This window comes from Bison bison, unplaced genomic scaffold, assembly GCF_000754665.1.
Source record: "Bison bison bison isolate TAMUID 2011002044 unplaced genomic scaffold, Bison_UMD1.0 scf7180017864148, whole genome shotgun sequence".
NCBI lineage: Eukaryota > Metazoa > Chordata > Mammalia > Artiodactyla > Bovidae > Bison > Bison bison.
The window spans coordinates 2,057,116-2,078,936 of record NW_011494720.1 but is presented as its reverse complement, the minus strand read 5'-3'; the positions used below and the strand labels follow the sequence as shown (position 1 = coordinate 2,078,936).

General features: G+C 39.5%; 1 protein-coding gene across 1 annotated transcript in view; it reads left to right on the top strand.

Moving 5' to 3' along the window:
• SYNE1 (spectrin repeat containing, nuclear envelope 1) overlaps nt 1–21,821 on the top strand; it is a 501,723-nt gene that overhangs the window by 377,104 nt on the left and 102,798 nt on the right. The window contains exons 111-122 of the mRNA XM_010840908.1: nt 3–169; nt 859–991; nt 1,372–1,554; nt 3,618–3,767; nt 4,936–5,112; nt 5,557–5,712; nt 10,681–10,836; nt 14,119–14,289; nt 16,258–16,391; nt 17,003–17,207; nt 18,869–19,051; nt 19,610–19,756. Coding sequence (XP_010839210.1) covers nt 3–169; nt 859–991; nt 1,372–1,554; nt 3,618–3,767; nt 4,936–5,112; nt 5,557–5,712; nt 10,681–10,836; nt 14,119–14,289; nt 16,258–16,391; nt 17,003–17,207; nt 18,869–19,051; nt 19,610–19,756 — 1,962 coding nt within the window. The remainder of the gene's footprint in view (nt 1–2; nt 170–858; nt 992–1,371; nt 1,555–3,617; nt 3,768–4,935; nt 5,113–5,556; nt 5,713–10,680; nt 10,837–14,118; nt 14,290–16,257; nt 16,392–17,002; nt 17,208–18,868; nt 19,052–19,609; nt 19,757–21,821) is intronic.

Sequence of the window (21,821 nt, the reverse complement as noted above, 5' to 3'; positions counted from 1 at the left end):
AGCCCAAATTATATCAGGTAATAGATGATGGAAAACGACTTCTGATATCTGTTAGCTGTTCAGATCTGGAAAGCCAGCTCAATCAACTTGGAGAGCACTGGTTAAGTGATACCAACAAAGTGTCTAAGGAACTTCACAGATTGGAAACAATATTGAAACACTGGACCAGGTAATACTTCGGCAAATTTTTAAATTACTGCTGCAGTGTTTATAAGGCTGTTGGGCCTCCGAGTTGAAAAAGATGTGGTCCCTCAAGGAACATACCACAGAGTTTGGAAAAGAAAGGCAAACACAAAGCTTCCAATTAGATTCTTGCGTAATTGTATAAACATGTGCTTAAAAAAGGGTGAGGGAGGCAGGCATTATGCAATACATCTAACCTTTGAGCTGTCATCTCCCCTGCCTATCGATGTACATGGGTGGTCACAGTAAATCTTAGAAGGAGAGAAGGAAGAGAGAGTGTGTTTTGAAAAGATAGAGTTTTCCTTGAGGGCAATAGAAGGTAGTCAAGAGAGGTGGAAGGTTGATTTTATATTATGAAATCCTTATTTTTATGCCACCTTTATGTAAGAACTTTAACAATCATCTAATATTTTCTCAGTAGGTAGCCTCAGTGTGAAAGAGTAGGAGAAAGATATTTTTTTTATTTTTAGCTTAGAGATGGAAAAACTGAAATGAAGAGACTGACCTACTTAAGGTATGGATATGAAGAGAAGGGAATTTGAGAGTGTCAGCCCAAGGCATGATTCTCCCAAATCCTGACCTGTCTCCTTGTAAAATTAGCATTGGCGAATAACATAGGTTAGCACAAAGTCGGGATTGGATGTTTACTTAATAGGCTTATTATTATCCTTACAGATATCAAAGTGAATCTGCAGATCTAATCCACTGGTTACAGTCTGCAAAAGACAGGCTGGAATTTTGGACTCAACAATCTGTGACAGTCCCACAAGAACTGGAAATGGTCCGTGATCACCTGAATGGCTTTCTGGTAAGCTTAAGAATCTAAAGCATTTGATTCAGTTTTACTGTTTTCAGGCCTTTAGGTAAAACCTGACTTAACACCAGTAAAAAAAGCAGCTGTCAATGGATGTAGTTCGTAAATCAAGCTATAGAGAACTTGTCATTGTTAACTCTGTGTGTTCAGTAATTCTGCAAAATACTAAGCCTCCACATTGCCTCTTTAGAGTAGTGTCTAAGGGAGGTTGGCTTTCATTCAGGGCAAGGGTCTGTTGCTTTTATTTTCCTCAGAGTGCTTAATCTCTACTCTGCTTCAAAAAGGAAAGAAAAAACTTTATGTAATAAGTTAGCCTCTTTCCGTAAATGTAAGGTCTGGCTACTTCATCCTGATTTGACCGCTGGTACTTCTAGGAGTTTTCCAAAGAGGTGGATGCCAAGTCCACGCTAAAATCATCTGTTCTGAGCACTGGAAATCAGCTTCTTCGATTAAAGAAAGTGGACACAGCTGCCTTGCGTTCTGAGCTGTCCCACATTGATGGCCAGTGGAATGACCTGCTGACAAATATTCCAGCCGTACAGGAAAAGCTTCACCAGGTACAAAAATAATCATCAGTTGAATTGTTCATAACTGATGTAAGTGGTATTAGATGGAAAAGTACATTTATCTGCTTTTGCTCACAAATTTAAATCAGCTATATCTTGGACACCCTGTCTTTTATGTCTTCCCTTATATTGCACGTTAATATTGCTATACATAAAATAGATAATCAAAAACTCAGCCATTAAAAAGAATACATTTGAATCAGTTCTAATGAGGTGGATGAAACTGGAGCCTATTATACAGAGTGAAGTAAGCCAGAAGGAAAAACATAAATACAGTATACTAACGCATATATATGGAATTTAGAAAGATGGTAACAATAACCTGGTGTACGAGATAGCAAAAGAGACACTGATGTATAGAACAGTCTTATGGACTCTGTGGGAGAGGGAGAGGGTGGAAAGATTTGGGAGAGTGACATTGAAACATGTAGAATATCATGTAAGAAACGAGTTGCCAGTTCAGGTTCGATGCACGATACTGGATGCTTGGGGCTGGTGCACTGGGACGACCCAGAGGGATGGTGTGGGGGGGGAGGAGGGAGGAGGGTTCAGGATGGGGAACACATGTATGCCTGTGGCAGATTCATTTTGATATTTGGCAAAACTAATACAATTATGTAAAGTTTAAAAATAAAATAAAATTTAAAAGAAAAAAAAAAGAACCTATGGTATAAGACAGGGAACCTCACTCAATATTCTGTAATGACCTGTATGGAAAGAATCTAAAAAAGAGTGAATGTGTTATCTGTATAACTGACTCTGCTTTTTAGCCGAAGGTAACACAACATAGTAAATCAATGTGCCCCATGCCCCACAAAAAGAAAAGAGTAAATGATTCTACCAATGCCCAATCTATAAATTCCCTGTCTTCCAATGGCTTCTTTATTGTGTTGTGTGTGTTAGAATCCTTGTCTGTCCATGTTTAAATTATTTGTTTTCTCATATATAAAATGAGGGTGACTATGCCTCTCTCAAAAAGTAAGTAGTTACGAAGATTTAATAATAGTATATGTGAAAGTGAAAGTCGCTCAGTTGTGTCTGACTCTTTGCGACCCCATGGACTATACAGTCCATGGAATTCCTCCAGGCCAGAATACTGGAGTGGATAGCCGTTCCCTTCTTCAGGGATCGAACCCAGGTCTCCCGTACTGCAGGCAGATTCTTTACCAGCTGAGCCAGAAGGGAAGCCCAATAGTATACGTAAAAGACCTATAATCTTAACGACAATAGAGCTGACATGCAACAAATAGAATAAGGAAAAGTAAGCAGTTAACTTATCTGGAAATATGCTTCTTAGCCCTGACCTCCCAGCTATTTTATCTGTATCTCTCTTTGAGATTCATCACTATGTAAGCGGTGTGTTTCATATAAATGTCTCATCCCTCCTAATCAGCGGCTGAACATTTCTAGAGGGCAGGAAACAACTCACATTGACTTCTCTATCTTTCTGCACTGCCTAGAAGTCCATAAATATTTTAAATGATTGCTTTTGTCCCCCCAGTCCTTCTAAGTATTTGCATAAATGTTTGACACGTTAAGGAAGATTCAGGATTCTAAGTATATTTTAGTGAAAGACGGAGGAAATTGGCTATACTCTTCGGAACAAATATCAGAGTGCCAAAAATCTAGAAAATGATAGTTTGTCGTGTGGTGGTATTTTTCTTTCTTCGTTGAACATTCCTGAGTCGTAATACACAGAGATTTTACAAGATAATTAATAAAATACATCTGTTGAATGTTTTGTAGTTACATTTTTTAATACTCATAAAACTAGCTATAAAATAAGAAAAATATTTTCTTCTTGCTGGTGTTTTGATTAATTAGGTAGTGTTTATGCAGTGTTTATAGTATTCAATGTCAAGTGAACATAAGAGGACTTTTACTGTTCAGTGTTCGCCTGATGTTTAATTTCCAGCTTCTAACAAGGTTAATATCCAAAAATGTCATTAAGAAGTGTTATTCTGTTGGTACTTTAGGAATTAATAGAATTTTAAGTTAACAGAAATCGGTTTGAATTTTAACATTGTGACTCGTTCTATCTCTGACGTGGGCAGCTCCAAATGGATAAACTACCTTCTCGCCACGCCATTTCCGAAGTCATGACTTGGATTTCTCTTATGGAAAGTGTTATTCAAAAGGATGAAGAGAATATTAAAAATTCCATCGGTTACAAGACAATTCATGAGTACCTTCAGAAATATAAGGTAATTAAACATTCTTGTTTGTTTCTGGCTTCTTGTGCTTTAGGACTGCTTTTTTGGAAGAAACTCAAAAACTCAAGTTATAGAAATCAGGTCTGAAAGCATATGCTTCATACACAGTGACCAGAGAGGTTTCCAATAGTAAGAAAACTGCCTCCCTCGTTATAGGCATAGGAGCACTGTCTGGTATTAGGACAAAATTGTGAATAAGATTTTGTGTCATATTAAGAAGTCATAAAAATAAATACTATAATTTATATATATTATATAGTAGGATATGTAGTTTGTCCAATTCTACTTACTCTTCCTAAAAAATATCTATATTTATACTCAGGTTTTCCCTGATGGCCTAGATGGTAAAGAATCTGTCTGCAATGTAGGAGACCTGGGTTCAATCCCTGGGTCGGGAATATCCTTTGGAGAAGGGCATGGCAACCCATTTCAGTATTTTCACCCGGAGAATTCCATGGACAGAGGAGCCTGGTAGGCTACAGTCCATGGGGTCGCAGAACGTCAGACACCACTGAGCAACTAACACACACACACACATTTATACTCAGTATATCTATATGTTCCAAATTTTCACAAATTTAAATTCTATATATTATACACTCAAAATGTATTAAATCAATTTATATTCAGTATATTCATATGTTGCATATTTACATATATATTCAACTTCTGAAAATAATAGACATATTAATATATACAGACTGTGCCATTTGGACTAAAATCATGGAAGTGATAATATTCATCTTAAGCTTGCTTAAGGCTTTCTAACTCCTGGTAAAATATAAAAAAGTGAAAGTCGCGTCCAACTCTTTGCAACCACATGGGCTATATGGTCCATGGAGTTCTCGGCCAGAATACTGGAGTGGGTAGCGTTTCCCTTCTCCAGGGGATCTTCCCAACCCAGGGATCAAACCCAGGTCTCCCGCATTGCAGGTGGATTCTTTACCAGCTGAGCCACAAGGGAAGCCCAAGAATACTGAAATGGGTAGCCTATCCCTTCTCCAGCGGATCTTTCCAACCCAGGAATTGAACCAGCGTCTCTTGCATTGCAGGTGGATTCTTTACCAACTGAGCTATCAAGGAAGCTGATATGTATAAAATCATATAAGAAATGTATACATATAACCTTATTTTCTTATTTTCTCCTCTCCCTTTTCAGGGTTTTCAGATCGACATTAACTGTAAGCAGCTGACTGTTGATTTTGTGAATCAGTCTGTGCTACAGATCAGCAGTCAGGATGTGGAAAGTAAACGCAGCGACAAGACTGATTTTGCTGAGCGACTTGGAGCAATGAATAAAAGCTGGCAAATCCTGCAGGGTCTGGTCACTGAGAAGGTGAGCCAAGCGTTCCTTGTTGTCTGTGTTTCATGAAAACTCCAAGAACAGGTATACTCGGTAGAGAAAACTCATTCCACAAAGTAGCATGGCTCCACTGGGCATAGGACTGCTTCTGAAGGGATAGATCCTGGAGGTTCTCATTTTAAGTGTTCTTCAACCTTGTTCATTATTTTGTCCCTGTACTCTCTTCTCTTTGAATATTTCATATCATTTTCCTTTATTTAAGGTCTTAATATCTTTTTCCTTTGCTTCAAAGTTGACTTAAGTTCTTTACTTGTTTACCAATAATAGTCATTGATTTACAGTCTTTAACATTCATTCTTAATCACAGATACAATGAACTTTTTTTTTTTTTTTAAGAATTCTTAATCTGGAGGAAATAGTGATCTGCCAGTAATGGGATTCTAAAACAAAATTGCAAATTTTGTTATGTTTGTTCAGATTCAGTTGTTGGAAGGCTTATTGGAATCTTGGTCAGAATATGAAAATAACGTACAATGTCTGAAAACGTGGTTTGAAACCCAGGAAAAGAGACTGAAACAACAACATCGCATTGGAGACCAGGCTTCAGTTCAGAATGCAATGAAAGACTGTCAGGTAACTTGTCCGAGTGGCAGACAAGCACCCTTCACAGTTTGATGGCATATGGCAAATTTGCAAGTCATGACAATTGAGAGTTACATATTAAAAAATGCTGCATTTGGTAACAAATTTCTCTGATTACATGAATTATAATGTTTTGACACCTATTAGATTTTTTCCACCTGTTTTTATAAATTTGAATTTATGAATAGAGAATGGTTCTAACCCCCCATACTGATCATTCGGGCTTGCCAGGTAGCACAATGGCAAAGAATCCACCTGCCAAGACAGGAGACACAAGAGACACAGATTTGATCCCTGGGTCGGAAGATTCCCCTGGAGTAGGAAGTAGCAACCCACTCTAGTTTTCTTGCTTGGAAAATTCCATGGACAAAGGAGCAGGGCAGGCTACAGTCCTTGGGGTCACAAAGAGTATCGGGTAGGACTGAAGCGACTGAGCACGCACACACACACCTCCTTAAGAAGCTCTTCTCTCAACTGTCTTTCCTGTATAAATGTAAGTCAGCATTAGAGGCTTGATTGAATTCTGGCTCAACTCCAGTGAGCCAGTGCTTCCCAGGGGACAGTGTTGCCCCCCTACTGAGTCCCATCAGAAAGACCAGACAGCGCCTGCTTATTCCACAGTTAGTGATAAAGATGTTGGTTCAGGTGGAGTGGGTTAACTAAATGTTTTCCAATGACTTGGGACTCCTTAATATTTCCTTAGGGGTTCTTGTTTATATGAAAGAAACGTAAGCTATTACAGTTAATGCTGTAATTAAAAAACAATTCAGTAATTTATGTGTTACAGATTGGCTATGATGGTTCTCTCTAGTATTTCCTAAGGATAGTTGAAGACTAAACTGTGAAGCAATTCTACAGAAATGCTCCTTACCCCAAATGTGTTTTTCTATTTCAGCTTTCAAAAAGAAAGGCCTTTCCTAATGATCTTCCCTTGAAACAATGTTTTTTTTTTTTCAGGGGGTATATGTAAAGAGATATATTTAAGCTCTCAATCATAGCCTTTTGGTTCAGAAAAGAGCACGGGCTTTTGTACTGGGCTGACAAGCTAATGAAGTGCAATTTTGAGGGTGCATGAAAATGGCAAAGGAAACTATCATGCAGAGAAATAGTTTGAAAAAAAAAAAAGAACTTCACATCGTTAGATGGGTGTGTAGGGACCTCCTTGGTGGTTCAGTGGTCCCACTGCAGGGGACACTGACTGGTTCAGTCCCTGGTCAAGGAACTAAAATCGCACGTACCTTGTGGCATGCCCCACACCCCCACTCACCCCTCTCCCTGCAAAATAAGGTGGTTGTGTAAAAGATGGAAGACCAGAAACAGGCATTAGCTAGTCTCATTGCCTTTCCAATTTTCCAGGGTCCAGTAGTGTTTTTAACTTAGGCTGTCAATTCCAAAATGTACAAGGAAGCCAGAATTTCCGAATTTTACTTTGAAGAATGACTTCCTCAACTAAAGTGTTTTTATTAAAACTAAAACATAATTTCAGAATGAATAAGAGAAAGATGAGTGCTTCCAAGTTCCTGAGGAACTTGACTATGAACAGACTGAAATTATAGGTTAGCTTTCCTTTTCCTTTATTTTTCCTTCTTCCTTCTCCTCGTTTATTTTTTTCTTTCTTGCTATTTTTTTGTTCTCCTTAATGTACTTTTCTTCTGCCATTTTCCATTTTCTTTTTATGTAATGTCTTCTGTTTAACAGAGAGAGAGAGGAGATTGCTAGATGGAAAATATAGCAGAAACTTGACCAAGTTTTACTCCTTTTCCAACCCAAATTTTAGTCTCCCAGAGGGTCACACCAGGCAGTGTCAGAAAGAAAGCTTCATGTGTGGTTGAAAGGACTTCACTCCGATGCCAATTTATGATTTCAAATGAAAAGTCATTAAAAAAAATAAAATAGCAACAACAGAATTAAAGTAGCCCACAGTTATTTTGGGGTTTCACAGATAAATCACGATAGCCTAACTGGCAGGTTCCATTTGACAGCACCACAAACCATGGTGAAAATTTATTGTCATTCTTGAGAAATTGTTCCTCTGGACCAAAGTATAGAATTCAAGCCAGCATACTTACATTGGTGACTGGATTCAAGCTTTATTTTGTTTAAAAGGTCTTGGATATTTTTTTACTTTTCCAGGAGTAATTTATGAACTCAAACCAACCTAAAAACTGATATTTCTGAATTAACCCAAGTTAAGAATGATTTGTTATAGCAAAAAATGTTAGTTTTGGCTTTTCTCTTCATTGATCAGAAACAGAATCATCTTTTAATTATTATTGGAGAGAAATGAAAACGTACCTTTGTTTTGCACAAAATATATATTTCATTCCTGTTTCTCTCCTGGGTTGTGTTTTTATGCCAACATAAATGTGCAGGACACTTTTGAGATGTGTTTCTAAGCAATGCATAATTTATTTAATATTGCTCACTTAAAAAACTAACATCTATGGATAAATGAGAATAAGTTTAATTCCAGTGGCTGAATTTTAGAATAATACTAAAGACATGTTGGAAGGATTATTTGGTTATGTAATCCTTTAGAGAAGCAGAGAAAAAAAATCCTTAAATAGTAAAGTTGATTATGTTTTCTTCAGTGTATATAGGACCTGTAACCCTACTAATCATTATGTTCATTCTCAGGTTAATTATCAAAGCTGTCAACAGACTGGCAAAACTATAAATCATAAATAAAGGACCAGTTATTAAAAACAAAAATTATCTCTTTAGGCTACTGACTGCAAGAACTTATAATTAATACATCAAGACAAAAATAGCTTCCTAATAATTAAGGAGAGATAAATAAATAAATTTGCACTGAAGCAAGGCAAAATACAAAATGGCTAAATAAAATAATACTCTTACATTTGCCTAGTTTTTAACAGCTTCAAAAGGATTTCATAGATATATTTATCCAATGTTATCTCTTTGAGGTGAGCCAAATGTATTATTATTCCTATTTTGTACATAAGGTCGAGGGCTTCCCAGGTGACACGGTGGTAAAGAACCCTCCTGGCAATGGAGGAGACCCAGGTTCAATCCCTGAGTCAGGAATATCCCCTGGACGAGGGCATGGCAACTTGCTGTAGTATTCTTGCCTGAAAAATTCCATGCACAGGGGAGCCTGGTGGGCTACAGTCCATTGTGAGGTTGCAAAGAGCTGGACGTGACTGAGCAACCGAGCACACACACACAGACACACAGAGAGTGATGAAAGGATTGGACCACACAGAAACAAAAACCAAAGGGGCACATTAAAGGAAAACAGAGAGCAGGACGTTACCCTGCCCGTACCCATACCAAGACTGATGGAGTGATCCATGTGTGGATCGTGACAGGGAGGTGGAAATCTTTTTCACAGAATTGAGACATTATCCAAGCTTAAAATATTTTTTGGTTTTCTTCATTCCGAGCCCCAAGGCCTACACATCTGCATACCTAGCTCTGGGGATGTACTTTTGAATATGATCATATAACCGGGTCTCCATATACTACAGCTGCTCACCTCACCCCAACATAGGTTTACACCTTCTCCTTGATTCCTGTCCAATGACCCACCTTCAGCACTGGGCTGGGAGTCAGTAGGCTCAAAAGTCTTGGGTTCTAACTCCGCTTCTGGCCTTTCTGTGACCTGAGACAGGTTGTATGACTTAAATCTCTTTTGTTCATCCATAAAATGTTGATAGCAATCTTAACCAGAGAAGGCAATAGCAACCCACTCCACTCTTGCCTGGAAAATCCCATGGATGGAGGAGCCTGGTAGGCTGCAGTCCATGGGGTCGCTAGTAGTCGGACAGGACTGAGCGACTTCACTTTCACGCATTGGAAAAGGTAATGGCAACCCGCTCCAGTGTTCTTGCCTGGAGAATCCCAGGGATGGGGGAGCCTGGTGGGCTGCCGTCTCTGGGGTCGCACAGAGTCGGACAGGACTGAAGCCACTTAGCAGCAGCAGCAGCAATCTCAACCTGTCTCAAGGTGCTTTCAAAATTTTCTAATGAATTTAAAACATGAGTTAGGATTATGGTTAAGTATGATCTCTATATCATCATCTCATTTTTTTTTTAGAACATTTCATGGTGGCGGTGGTGGTGATGTGTTAGTCGCTAAGTTGTGTCTGATTCTTGTGAACCCGTGGACTGTAGCCCACCAGGCTCCTCTGTTCATGAAACTTCACAGGCAAGAATACTGGACTGGGTTGCCATTTCCTTCTCCAGGGGATCTTCCTGACCCAGGGACTGAACCAGGATCTCCTACACTGCAGGCAGTCTCCTACACTGTAGGCCGATTCTTTACCAATTGAGCTACCAGGAAAGCCCGGACATTTCATGCTGACCATTATAAATGCAAATCCTAAGGAAGATGAGGATTTGACTCATGGAAAAAAGCCCACACAACCTTTCTGAATCACTCGAATCAGAGTATTTTAGGGAGAAAGAGAGGTTAATGGAGACTCTGTTTTTTTTCATATGAAGAAACTGAGACCCTATGGAAGTTTCTCACTTGCACAAAGTGACTCAGCTTAATGGTCACAGAAGTGGGGCTAAATCCCAGATACTGGGGTCCAGAGCACCATTCTATTCCATTTCATTCCAGGGGCTAGGACTGTGAGACTTTTCCAATAACAAGATAAGTGAATTTAAGGATGTAAATCATGTTAAGCATTTCCAACATATATTTCTTTCCTTGTAGCTTGTTGAAAAAAGTTCCACATTGCCATTTCCTTATCTATTATATAATCAAATTTTGTATTTTTTAAGTTACACTCACCTCTCATGGAATGAGAAGAGAATTTTTAAAATTTAAAGGTAGGAAGAAGTATCGTTCTGGCGACCCTCTCCTGAGAACAATAAGCTTTTTGGATTAGTAAAAGGTTTTTTTGGATATGAGACTAGCATGGCTCAATTTCAGTGCACCCCAGAGTTCCATAATAGAATAATTTAAAATGATTATTTCTTCATCTTTCAGGATCTGGAAGACTTGATTAAAGCAAAAGAGAAAGAGGTAGAGAAAATTGAGCAGAATGGACTTGCTTTGGTTCAGAACAAGAAAGAAGAAGTATCTGGCATTGTCAGGAGCACGCTTCAGGAGCTCAACCAAACTTGGGCAAATTTAGACCACATGGTAATGTTGCTTGTGGAGAGTTGGCTCCAAGACCGCACTTACCATCTTGTGTCCAAATGTGAATGTGACATGGGCTTTGATTTTCATAAAGTAACTGAAAAAATAATCGCTGAATCTAAACAGCATGTATTTATACTGTTAAGTCCACTTTGTTAACCTTTCAAAAAGAGTCTAGCTTCAGCTGTTTCCTATAATTAACAGTATTATGGACATTCCTTTCTCAATAATCTTATCTATTCAGGGTCTATCGATACCATTTAGGCACAGGTGGTTCTCAAATGTGTATACTCAGGTTGAACTTCTCCCGTAAACTCAGTCAGAGACAGACACAGAGGGAAGTCCTCTATCAACATCTCCGTTCATATGGCCAGTAGACATCTCAAACTTCCTGCGCGAATCAACTCCCATCAGTCCCCCTCAAACGCACACTTTTGCCGTCTCGGTTCATGACAGCTCTACCCTTCCAGCAGCATGGGCTGGAACCCTTGGAGTCGTTCATTCCTCTCTTTCTCTCAGACCCACCTCCAGTCCAGCAGCAATCTTGTCGGCCCCATTTCAGGATAGACTAGAAGCTGACCTCTGTCCCTGTCTGTGAAGCGAACAGCTAGGTCTAAGTCAGCTCTTCAGCCCTCAGTTTCCTCATCTGTAAGAAGAGTTAAGATTCCATCTACCTCAAAGGTTGTTACCAGGATAAAATGGGTAATGAATTTAAAACACTCAGTTAATATGTTTCCTAAATGGTGGTACTAAATATATTGATCTTTTATCACATATATATATTATATAAATTATATATATATACATATTATAATTATAAATATATACATATATACATATAAATATAAGCTCAGATCATGAACTCCTTATTAGAAAATTCAGACTTAAATTGAAGAAAGTAGGGAAATCCATTAGACCATTCACATGTGATCTAAATCAAATCCCTTATAATTGTACAGTGGAAGTGACAAATAGATACAGGGATTAGATCTGACAGAGTGCCTGAAGAACTATGAATGGAGGTTTGTCACATTGTACAGGAGGTGGTGACCAAAACCATCCCCAAGAAAAAAATATACAAAAAGGCAAAATGGTTGTCTGAGGAGGCCTTACAAATAGCTGAGAAAAGACGAGAAGTGAAAGGCAAAGGAGAAAAGGAAAGACACACTCATCTGAATGCAGAGTTCCAAAGAATAGCAAGGAGAGATAAGAAAACCTTCCTCAGTGATCACTGCAAAGATATAGAGGAAAACAATACAATGGGGAAGACTAGAGATCTCTTTAAGAAAATTAGAGATACCAAGGGAACATTTCATGCAAAGATGGGCATAATAAAGACAGAAACAGTATATACCCAACAGAAGCAGAAGATATTAAGACGAGAACTATACAAAGAATATACCTATACAAACCATACAAGAATACACTGAAGAACCATACAAAAAAGATCTTCATGACTCAGGTAACCATGATGGTGTGATCACTCACCTAGAGCCAGACATCCTAGAATGTGAATTCAAGTGGGCCTTAGGAGGCATCACTACGAACAAAGCTAGTGGAGGTGATGGAATTCCAGTTGAGCTATTTTAAATCCTAAAAGATGATGCGGTGAAAGTGCTGCACTCAATATGCCAGCAAATTTGGAAACCTCAGCAGTGGCCACAGGACTGGAAAAGGTCAGTTTTCATTCCAATCCCAAAGAAAGGCAACGCCAAAGAATGCTCAAGCTACCACACAATTGCATTCATCTCACACACTAGCCAAGTAATGCTCAAAATTCTCCAAGTGAGGCTTCAACAGTACATGAACTGAGAACTTCCAGATGTTCAAGCTGGTTTTAGAAAAGGCAGAGGAACCAGAGGTCAAATTGCCAACATCCATTGGATCATCGAAAAAGCAAGAGAGTTCCAGAAAAACATCTGCTTTATTGACTACACCAAAGCCTTTGACTGTGCGGATCACTACAAACTGTGGAAAATTCTTCAAGAGATGGAAATATCAGACCACCTTACGTGCCTCCTGAGAAATCTGTATTCAGGTCAAGAAGCAACAGTTAGAACCTGACATGAAACAACAGATTGGTTCCACATCGAAAAAGGAGGACGTCAAGTCTGTATATTGTCACCCTGCTTATTTAATTATGTGCAGAGTACATCATGCCAAAGTGTGGACTGGATGAAGCACAAGCTGGAATTGAGATTGCGGGGAGAAACATGAATAACCTCAGATATGCAGAAGACACCACCCTTATGGCAAAAAGTGAAGAGGAACTAAAGAGCCTCTTAATGAAAGTAAAAGAGGAGAGTGAAAAAGCTGGCTTAAAACTCAACATTTAGAAAACAAAGATCATGTCATCCAGTCCATCATTTCATGGCAAATAGATTGGAAAACAGTGGAAACAGTGACAAGACTTTATTTCTTGGGCTCCAAAATCACTGCAGATGGTGACTGCAGCCATGAAATTAAAAAACACTTGCTCCTTGGAAGAAAACCTATGACCAACCGAGACGGCATATTAAAAAGCAGACACATTACTTTGCCAACAAAGGTCCATCTAGTCAAAGCTGTCATTTTTCCAATAATCCTGTATGGATGTGAAAGTTGGACCATAAAGAAAGCTGAGCACAAAAGAATTGATGCTTTTGAACTGTGGTGTTGGAGAAGACTCTTGAGAGTCCCTTGGACTGCAAGGAGATCAAACTGGTCAATCCTAAAGGAAATCAGTCCTGAATATTCATTGGAAGGACTGATGCTGAAGCTCCAATACTTTGGCCACCTGATGCAAAGAACTGACTCATTTGAAAAGACCCTGATGTTGGGTAAGATTGAAGGCAGGGGGAAAAGGTAATGACAGAGGATGAGGTGGTTGGATGACATCACCGACTCAATGGACTTGAGTTTAAGCAAGCTCCAGGAGTTGACGATAGACAGGGAAGCCTGGCGTGCTGCAGTCCATGGGGTTGCAAAGAGTCGGACACCACTGAGCAACTGAACTGAACTGATAATATAGGTCAAGGTTATATGAGTAACCTTTTAAGCATTTTAATTTAGACTATGTGATCACACGTATGAAAGGCTTAAATTTCAACATTGCTACATTTTTACTTTAAAAACCTATTTTATAACTTTTTGTTTTAATGTATAATTTTTTAAATTTGAGTTTACTTGCAATGCCTGAAACCCCAGTGAAGTTCTTAAATGTTAATGCCTTTTCCATCAAAGGAATATATATTTTATCATGTAAAATAGTATGCAATTATAAGAAGTCTCTGTCTCTTCTGAAAGGTTGGCCAACTCAAGATCCTGTTGAAATCCGTGCTTGACCAGTGGAGCCACCATAAAGTGGCATTTGATGAGATAAACAGTTGCCTCATGGAGTCCCGATACTCTCTTTCTCGATTCTGTCTACTCACTGGCTCTTTAGAAGCTGTGCAAGTTCAGGTGGACAATCTTCAGGTAAGGAGTGAATTGACCTCATCCGTAGCATTCTTTTTAATTAGAGAAAATTTTTTTAAAAAGTGAACAAATTCAAACATCGTGCTGGAATGTTGGTCTATATTGTTTGCATTTAATTATTTTCAAAATATTCAAAATTAATTTTACTTGCTTTATTTGTTACATAATCAAACTTGCCTGTGGATACCAGATTTTGGAATAGCTGGTATATAACTAAATGAGTTTTTAAATTATATAAATATCCTGATGGATGTATTTTATCAAATGACTTTATTCCCGAATCCATCTTCTGTATCTATTATCACTGCCTTTTATGTCTTCCCTTTCTCTTTTTTTAATCCTGCTTTTCTAAACATATTCTAAGGGATTTAAAAGAACACAGAAAGAAAAATAGCAAAAGAGTAAAATTTTAAACCATTATTTTCTTTGCATTCAGCAGAATGTCAGTGGTCTCTGCAACGCGTACACGTCATCCCGGTTTTCTAGCACTTGCTGCGTTGTTTCCTGTGTGTCTATTATCATGTCCTTCATCCAGAAGGACATGGCTGTTGTTGGACTTAAAGAGCACAATCTCACTCGGGCCACTGCCCTCAGTTGATTGCTACCCTCATCCCCTATGTTCCTGGGCACTGGGCACTCTTCACCTGCTACTGATCTTTCTCCCGGGGTGAATAGTGCAGCCAATGGCATGCACATGGCAGGCCTAAGGGATGAGGGGTCAGCAAGAGCCCAGCATGGACCCTCCTTACCTCGGCTCACATCCCTCACTTGGCAATCAAAGTCTATATGTTGCTGATCTGAGGTGCAGACTTGCTGAGAGAATGCCCTTTTTTCAGGAGAGGCAGGAGGCAGGAAGGATAAAATGAGTTATATATAGTTATATGAAACCTTAAATAATTATTGTAAATACTAAAAATCATTACAACTTATTTTGAGACTAGTAAGTTTAAAAACACATTTTAAACCCTTGAGGAGAAATACCTTTTAATTTAGCCTACTCTGTGTTTCACCTCTTCTACCTTAAGATATGAAAGGACGCGGGGTCTATTCCTCATGTGTTTTGATTTGATGGCAGCCAGAAAGCAGTGTCAGGTAGGGGTGGATTTTTGCAGCCTGGTTTACCTGAGGAGTTTTACTAAGAACTGTATCTGTTACTTCAGCATTTCCTGGGAAATATCCTTCTTCACCGGTTCTTGGTAGAAGACTCCACCAAGCCTATAACCTTGGCGGTTATAGGCTTACTTTGCAAGGAAGAACACTCAGAGCTAGAACTTAGATGGTACTCAGAAAAGCTATGGGGCTTCCTGGGCAGCTCAGTGGGTAAAGAATTTGCCTGCAATTCTGGTGACACAGGAGACTCGGGTTTGATCCTTGGGTGGAGAAGATCCCCTGGAGTAGGGCATGGCAACCTACTTCAGTATTCTTGCCTGGAGAATCCCACGGACAGAGGAACCTGCTGGACTACAGTCCACAGGGTCGCAAATAGTCAGACTGTCACGACAAAGCAACTGAGCATGCACGCATGCAGAAAAGCTATGATATCTTAAACTGTCATTATCAGAAGTTTCTGACAGAGCAGCTCTCGGTAAGTGATAGAATATAGATCTGGATTTTTATCTTGAGCAGCAAAGAGAACCACGGTGTGCCAGGTTGCACACCCACCAGCCCCACGGCTTCCTCCTGGATGATGAACAGGGGTTCCCTGTGTGAACTTTCCTGGCAGAATTACCCATCCCACTCCGAGGCTCAATTGTTAAGAGTCCCTCCTCACACCCACAAGAACAAACTCATTAAAAAGGAAAAATGATTATCTAAAGGAAACTTACGAAACATTGGGGCAAAAGTCACAGTTTATGTATTTGTGTGTGCATATTTTCATATTGTATGAAAGCAGCTATATTACTTCAAAATTTGATCATTAGCATTTTTAGACCCTGTCATGTCATCTGTGGCCTTTTCTTTGGGCAGAATCTTCAAGATGATCTAGAAAAACAGGAAAAGAGCTTGCAGAAATTTGGCTCTGTGACCAACCAACTTCTAAAAGAGTGTCACCCACCTGTGACAGAAACTCTTACTAATACACTAAAAGAAGTCAACATGAGGTATGGAATATGCTGGTTTTACACTGTTGCTCATTATTTATATCACAATCTAATTATAAATAATGATACAATTAAACCCTAGCATTTTGAACTTGAGCCTTATAGGCTCTATTCTATTAATGTTTTTATTTTCACAAAATGAATTTAAGGAGAAACAAATGTAGTGAAGATGGGGCTTCTCAGGTGACTCATTGGTAAAAAAAAAAAATCTGCCTATAGTATGGGAGACCTGGGTTCAATCCCTGGGTCAGGAAGATCCCTTGGAGAAGGAAATGGCAGCCCACTCCAGTATTCTTGCCTGGGAAATTACATGGACATAGGAGCCTGGCGGGCTATGACTGCACACACACACACACACACACACACACAAATGCAGTGAAGACATTTGGAAAGGAATTATAACTGCAGTATACCCCAAGATTGACCCCTTTTCTACTATCTACCCTTGAAATATGACTGTGAAATGTTACTTTTTATTACGTTAAATAGAAATGAGACATCTGCATTATTTCCATATTCACATGAACCAGGATCATGAAAAATAAAATAGCAAATAACAGCATTTGGTGAGAGGTGGGAATCAACCCATGAGTGTTGGCTGTCGTTTCCAGATGGAATAACTTGCTGGAAGAGATTGCCGAGCAGCTGCGTGCCAGCAAGGCCCTACTTCAGCTTTGGCAGAGATACAAGGACTACTTCAAACAGTGTGCTGCTACAGTTCAACAGCAGGAGGGACGAACCAACGAGTTCTTGAAGGCAGCCACCGACAAGGACATCGGTGATGACGAAGTTGCCACCTGGATCCAAGATTGCAATGTATGTTCAAGAACTATCGCGAGTTCTCAACTTGCCAGGCTTAGACTTCTCAAGTTTAACAGGGCGAGTGCTGCTGTGTGTAAGCTTTTGTTATGGCTCTATGTGGGACAGCTTTCCAAAAATAATTGTTTCAAATATCAGAGAGCCTGCTAGGTTTTCAGAACACAGTTGCACATGTATCAGAGTTAAAGAGATCCCCTCCCATTGCTTTCTTTTTAAAGAGTCATTTTCCCATTTTTCCTAATGGAATACAGTCCATGTGAAAGACTTAAGGATCTCTGTTTTTACAGAGTTGGTCAATATAAGAAATGACAGTATGAAAAGTAAGGTTACATCTTTTAAAAATCCACTGTTAAAAGATATAGTCCAGTTAGGACCATTATCTCTTATGTAAGCCTCAACACAATAATTTCTTCTAAGAACTTAATGGTAAGAAGAAGTCTTTCTCTCCTGATTTATGAGGAGTATACTTCTTTTTAATAGCTTTTTAATATTTCTCTTTTTCACTGCAGCTGCCAATAACCTACTTAAAGTTTTCAGGAATTATTCTTCTCTTGTTTCACTTATCACATGCCTCTTACTGTTTGCCCCGTTTGTCTTTATTTTAATGAACTTATTTCAAAGACCTTCTTATAAACTTTCCCAAATCAGTTTATTAGAATTAGGCAGGTTATAAAAGACACATAAATAAAAGTTTAACTCGTTCTAAGGCCTTCACACAAAAAATGAATAATCCCTTGAAAGCTAGAGTTTAAGTTTTACCGTAAAGTTAATTCAGTGTTTTTTTTTTTTTTCTTTCCACATAGCTCATCTTTATGAGATTTGTCATTTTCCATATTCAGTCCTCCTGAGTTGAGAGATACTTGTTTTACAGTCAAGGGCGCCAAATGATGGCTGTGAATTTTCTGATCTCTCTGTCAGGATTAAAGTTGCCCTTTGTTTTTCCCCTCTCACTGAAGTCCCCAGGCAGGCTCTGCTCTTTCCATCTATCTGTGAGTCATCAGCAACAGGTAGAAGAACCAGTCAGTTGTCATCCCTAAGTGGTAGATGGAACTGAAACAGGGAATTTCCACCAGCTTATAATTTGGAGTATATATAAGGGTCCCACAAAGCATGGAGGCAAGAGATGCTGCGGAAAAGGATGGAATCCACTCTTGCTGCTGCTCACAGAGCCGTGCCCAGGCTTCTGAGCCCACCGGCCAGGGGTGGGGTACTGTAACCACGGTGGTGTGACCACACATACAGCTTCCCCTTGTGTGTCTAATGTTAAGTCCTAGAAGGTAAAATGTAGCACTGGATTTTCAACTTGATATCAATTACATGAAGAGGCAAGGGGAAAGAAAAGAAAAACTGCCAAAATATTTCTAGTTATGGGCTATACTTGTAGATAATTTTTTTTCTTCTTTATGTAAGTTTTTCTGCATTTCCTCTATGTCTTATAAGGAACCTATGTGGCTTTTATAATCAAAATAGCACTTTTTTATGTTAATACACACGTTTTTAAAAATGGAATTCAATTTTTGATTTTTTTTCCCCCCTCTACAGGGGGAGGTTATTTAGTGTAATAATTGAACAAATAAGAATGAGTGTCTGTAATTGTTTACAATAATGAGTACACTTAACCTGTTGTTTCATGATGAGCATATTTTTGTCTTCTGTAGGACCTCCTCAAAGGATTGGGGCCAATTCAGGATTCTCTTGTAGTTCTTCATGAGCTGGGAGGGCAACTCAAGCAACAAGTGGACGCTTCGGCAGCATCAGCCATTCAATCCGATTGGCTCTCTTTGAGGCAACAATTACATGCTCTCGAACAGGCTCTCTGCAAACAGCAGACTGTGTTACAGGTACAGAGCTTATATTCAGCGGGTGTTATGAATTAGGCATCCTGTAAAACCTGGCCATAAATAGGAAAAGGAGAACTCTCATCATCAAACAATGCTTCCTTCAAGATCAAAAAATTTAAAAATAAACAAATTTAAAAGTTCCAGTGGGGTCAAGGAAAGCTGGGAGTCTTGCCCTGTTCTCTACCATATAATTTTGCCCTAAAATCAGTGATTTTTTCCCTTGGTAAAATATGTTCAATTAATAAATGTTAAGTAACTTTAATGTTAACACTCATGTTTACATAAGCTTTTGTAAGAATCAATATATCTCTCTTGATAATGTATTTTTAAAAAACTTTAATTGGTTAATTAATGGTACATAGAAGTAATTCTAAGCTTTAGGAAAATTACATCAATATAAAGAAGAAAGTGTAAATCATGGCAACCTTGTCTTTTTAGAAATGACATCTGGAGAATGGCAATTTGATGCAAGAATATGAAAAATAATTTTAACATCCACTTGCCCTTTCACTAGATTTCTAAATAGAAAATTTCTAAATTTTCTTTTGTGAAACAAAGGCTGGCGTTCTTGACTATGAAACCTTTACCAAGAGTTTAGAAGCTTTGGAGACCTGGATAGTAGAAGCTGAAGAAATATTACAAGGGCAGGACCCTAGCCACTCCTCTGACCTCTCGACCATCCAGGAAAGGATGGAGGAGCTGAAGGTAAGTGTGTTCAAATCCTCATCCCAGATCTAGCTTCTGCTGCTGCTTCTTTTTTTATTTTGGCCAAGCACATGCATTTTAATTGTTTAAAATTGTACTTCCTCTACCAGGGAATCGAGCCCATGCCCCCTACAGTGAAGTCACAGAGTCTTAATCACTGGTGTGCCAGGAAAGTCCCCCAGGTTTATATGCTCAGAATCTTAAGGGTAACTCAGAACTCCTGACATAGGCCTGCCGTTTGTTCCCAAGAGAATTCTTGCCAGCTCTGCTTTCCTTTTCTCTTGAGAGGAGTGATGTCTGTGATCACAGCCGATGTCATGGCCCGTGATGGGGGACCCCAGGAGCAGTGCTATGTCTATCTCACTCTTCTCCCTCCTCCCTCTGGTCCCTCCTCACACCTAGTCCATGACCTCCGTCCATGTTCTTAAACCTTTCATCGCTGCCTTCATCTGCTCCCAGTCAAGTTGCCAGTCTCTCAGGGGCCAAGACCAAGCTTCAACCTCCACGGGCCTCCTTGAGTCTCCCTCTCTCCCTCCAACCCATAATGCTACAATGGTCTTTTCCTTTTGCAGGGATTCACTTAATTATGAACTATATTAAAGTAAGTAAAATAATACAATAGACATGCCCATTTTTATTATTATATTACCCCTCTGCTTAAACCCTCTATGGGTTCCCATTGCTCTCAGGATAAAGATGTGGTGAAGTATCAAGACCAGAAATACCCAGCTTCCACCCTCCGAAGGACCCCATCTTCCCCATGGTCCCTGTCACTCTCCAGCCACTTGGGAGCTGCTGTTTCCCAGCGTCTCTGGGCAAGATGTGCCCTGGCTTCCTTCTTCCTGGAATTCATTCCTTATCCCCACCAACTCCGTGCCCACCAGAAGGAATCAGCTCCTGGTCCTTTTGTTCAATGGCGCTCTCAGAAAGCCTCCCCTTCTGTCCATGACCAGGCTACCCAGCAACACACTGTCAGACCCACTGTTCTTTTTCTTCAGTTTCGTCGTATCTTCTAATGACGCTCATGCGATTAACTGACTACTGTTCTCTCCACTACCGGAATAGTGTCTTACACTCTGTGAGCACCGTGTCAGTTTTGTTCACTGCTGATACGTACCCGTGGAAATTCTGGCATCTAGCAGGTTGCTTTTGGCTTTGACAGTTGGAAAGGTTTATTCCCTCTCAGGGTGATGAGCCTTTTTTCAGAGCACATAAAGTGGAAACACTCACAGCCAAAGGTGGCCTGACCTTTTCTTCTTCCTATAGCCAGTTTCCTCGATGGAGTTAAGAATGCCCACAGGAAAAGGCAGGACAGGCAGCTTTGTCCTGTGTGTGGAGGGACAAAAGAGACCAGAAAGCATAAACTGCTTTCTCAGTTGAGTCTCACCAAGTTTGGGGCTGGGGTCAAGAAACTAAAGCTGAAGCTCTTGAGATGACACATGGTAATTTCAGAGCTTAAGTGAGTTTGTGTTGTATCCAGGGTGAACCCATCAAATGTTGCTTATCTGGCTCTCTCACGAGCTGGGTGGTCTTAAGCAATTTCCTTAAAGGGTCTGTGCCTCATATTTCTTGTTGTAAATCAGGAATAGTAGTGGTTCTTACCTTATGGAATTGTTTTGAGGATAAAATGAGTTATTATCTATAAAGCTCTTGCAACAGTGCTTGGTTTATAAGGGCTCAATAAATGTTAGCTATTACTGCTATAACTATTATTATTATTATGAAATAATAGTGGAGCAGATTAACACAGATAAATGACATATAAAGGGTAGGAAATAAGTTTTTTCAGTCATCAACACAATTTTCATCCTTTATCAGTTCAAGCAAGTATTACTGCTGAGTAAATGAAGGAAGTAAATAACACATATAAACTACTAAGCGTTCAATAAAGGACAGCGAGTAGCCATGCAGCAATAGCAGCAGCAGCACTGAAAGCTGATGGGGAGGTGCCGTTTTGCTTTCTGTGCGACTCTGGAGATGGCAAGTGGGTGCCTAGAAACACCGAGGAGACCAAAGACCAGCTTCTCCCAGAAATCAGAAGTTCACTGTCCACTCTGAAAGTCCT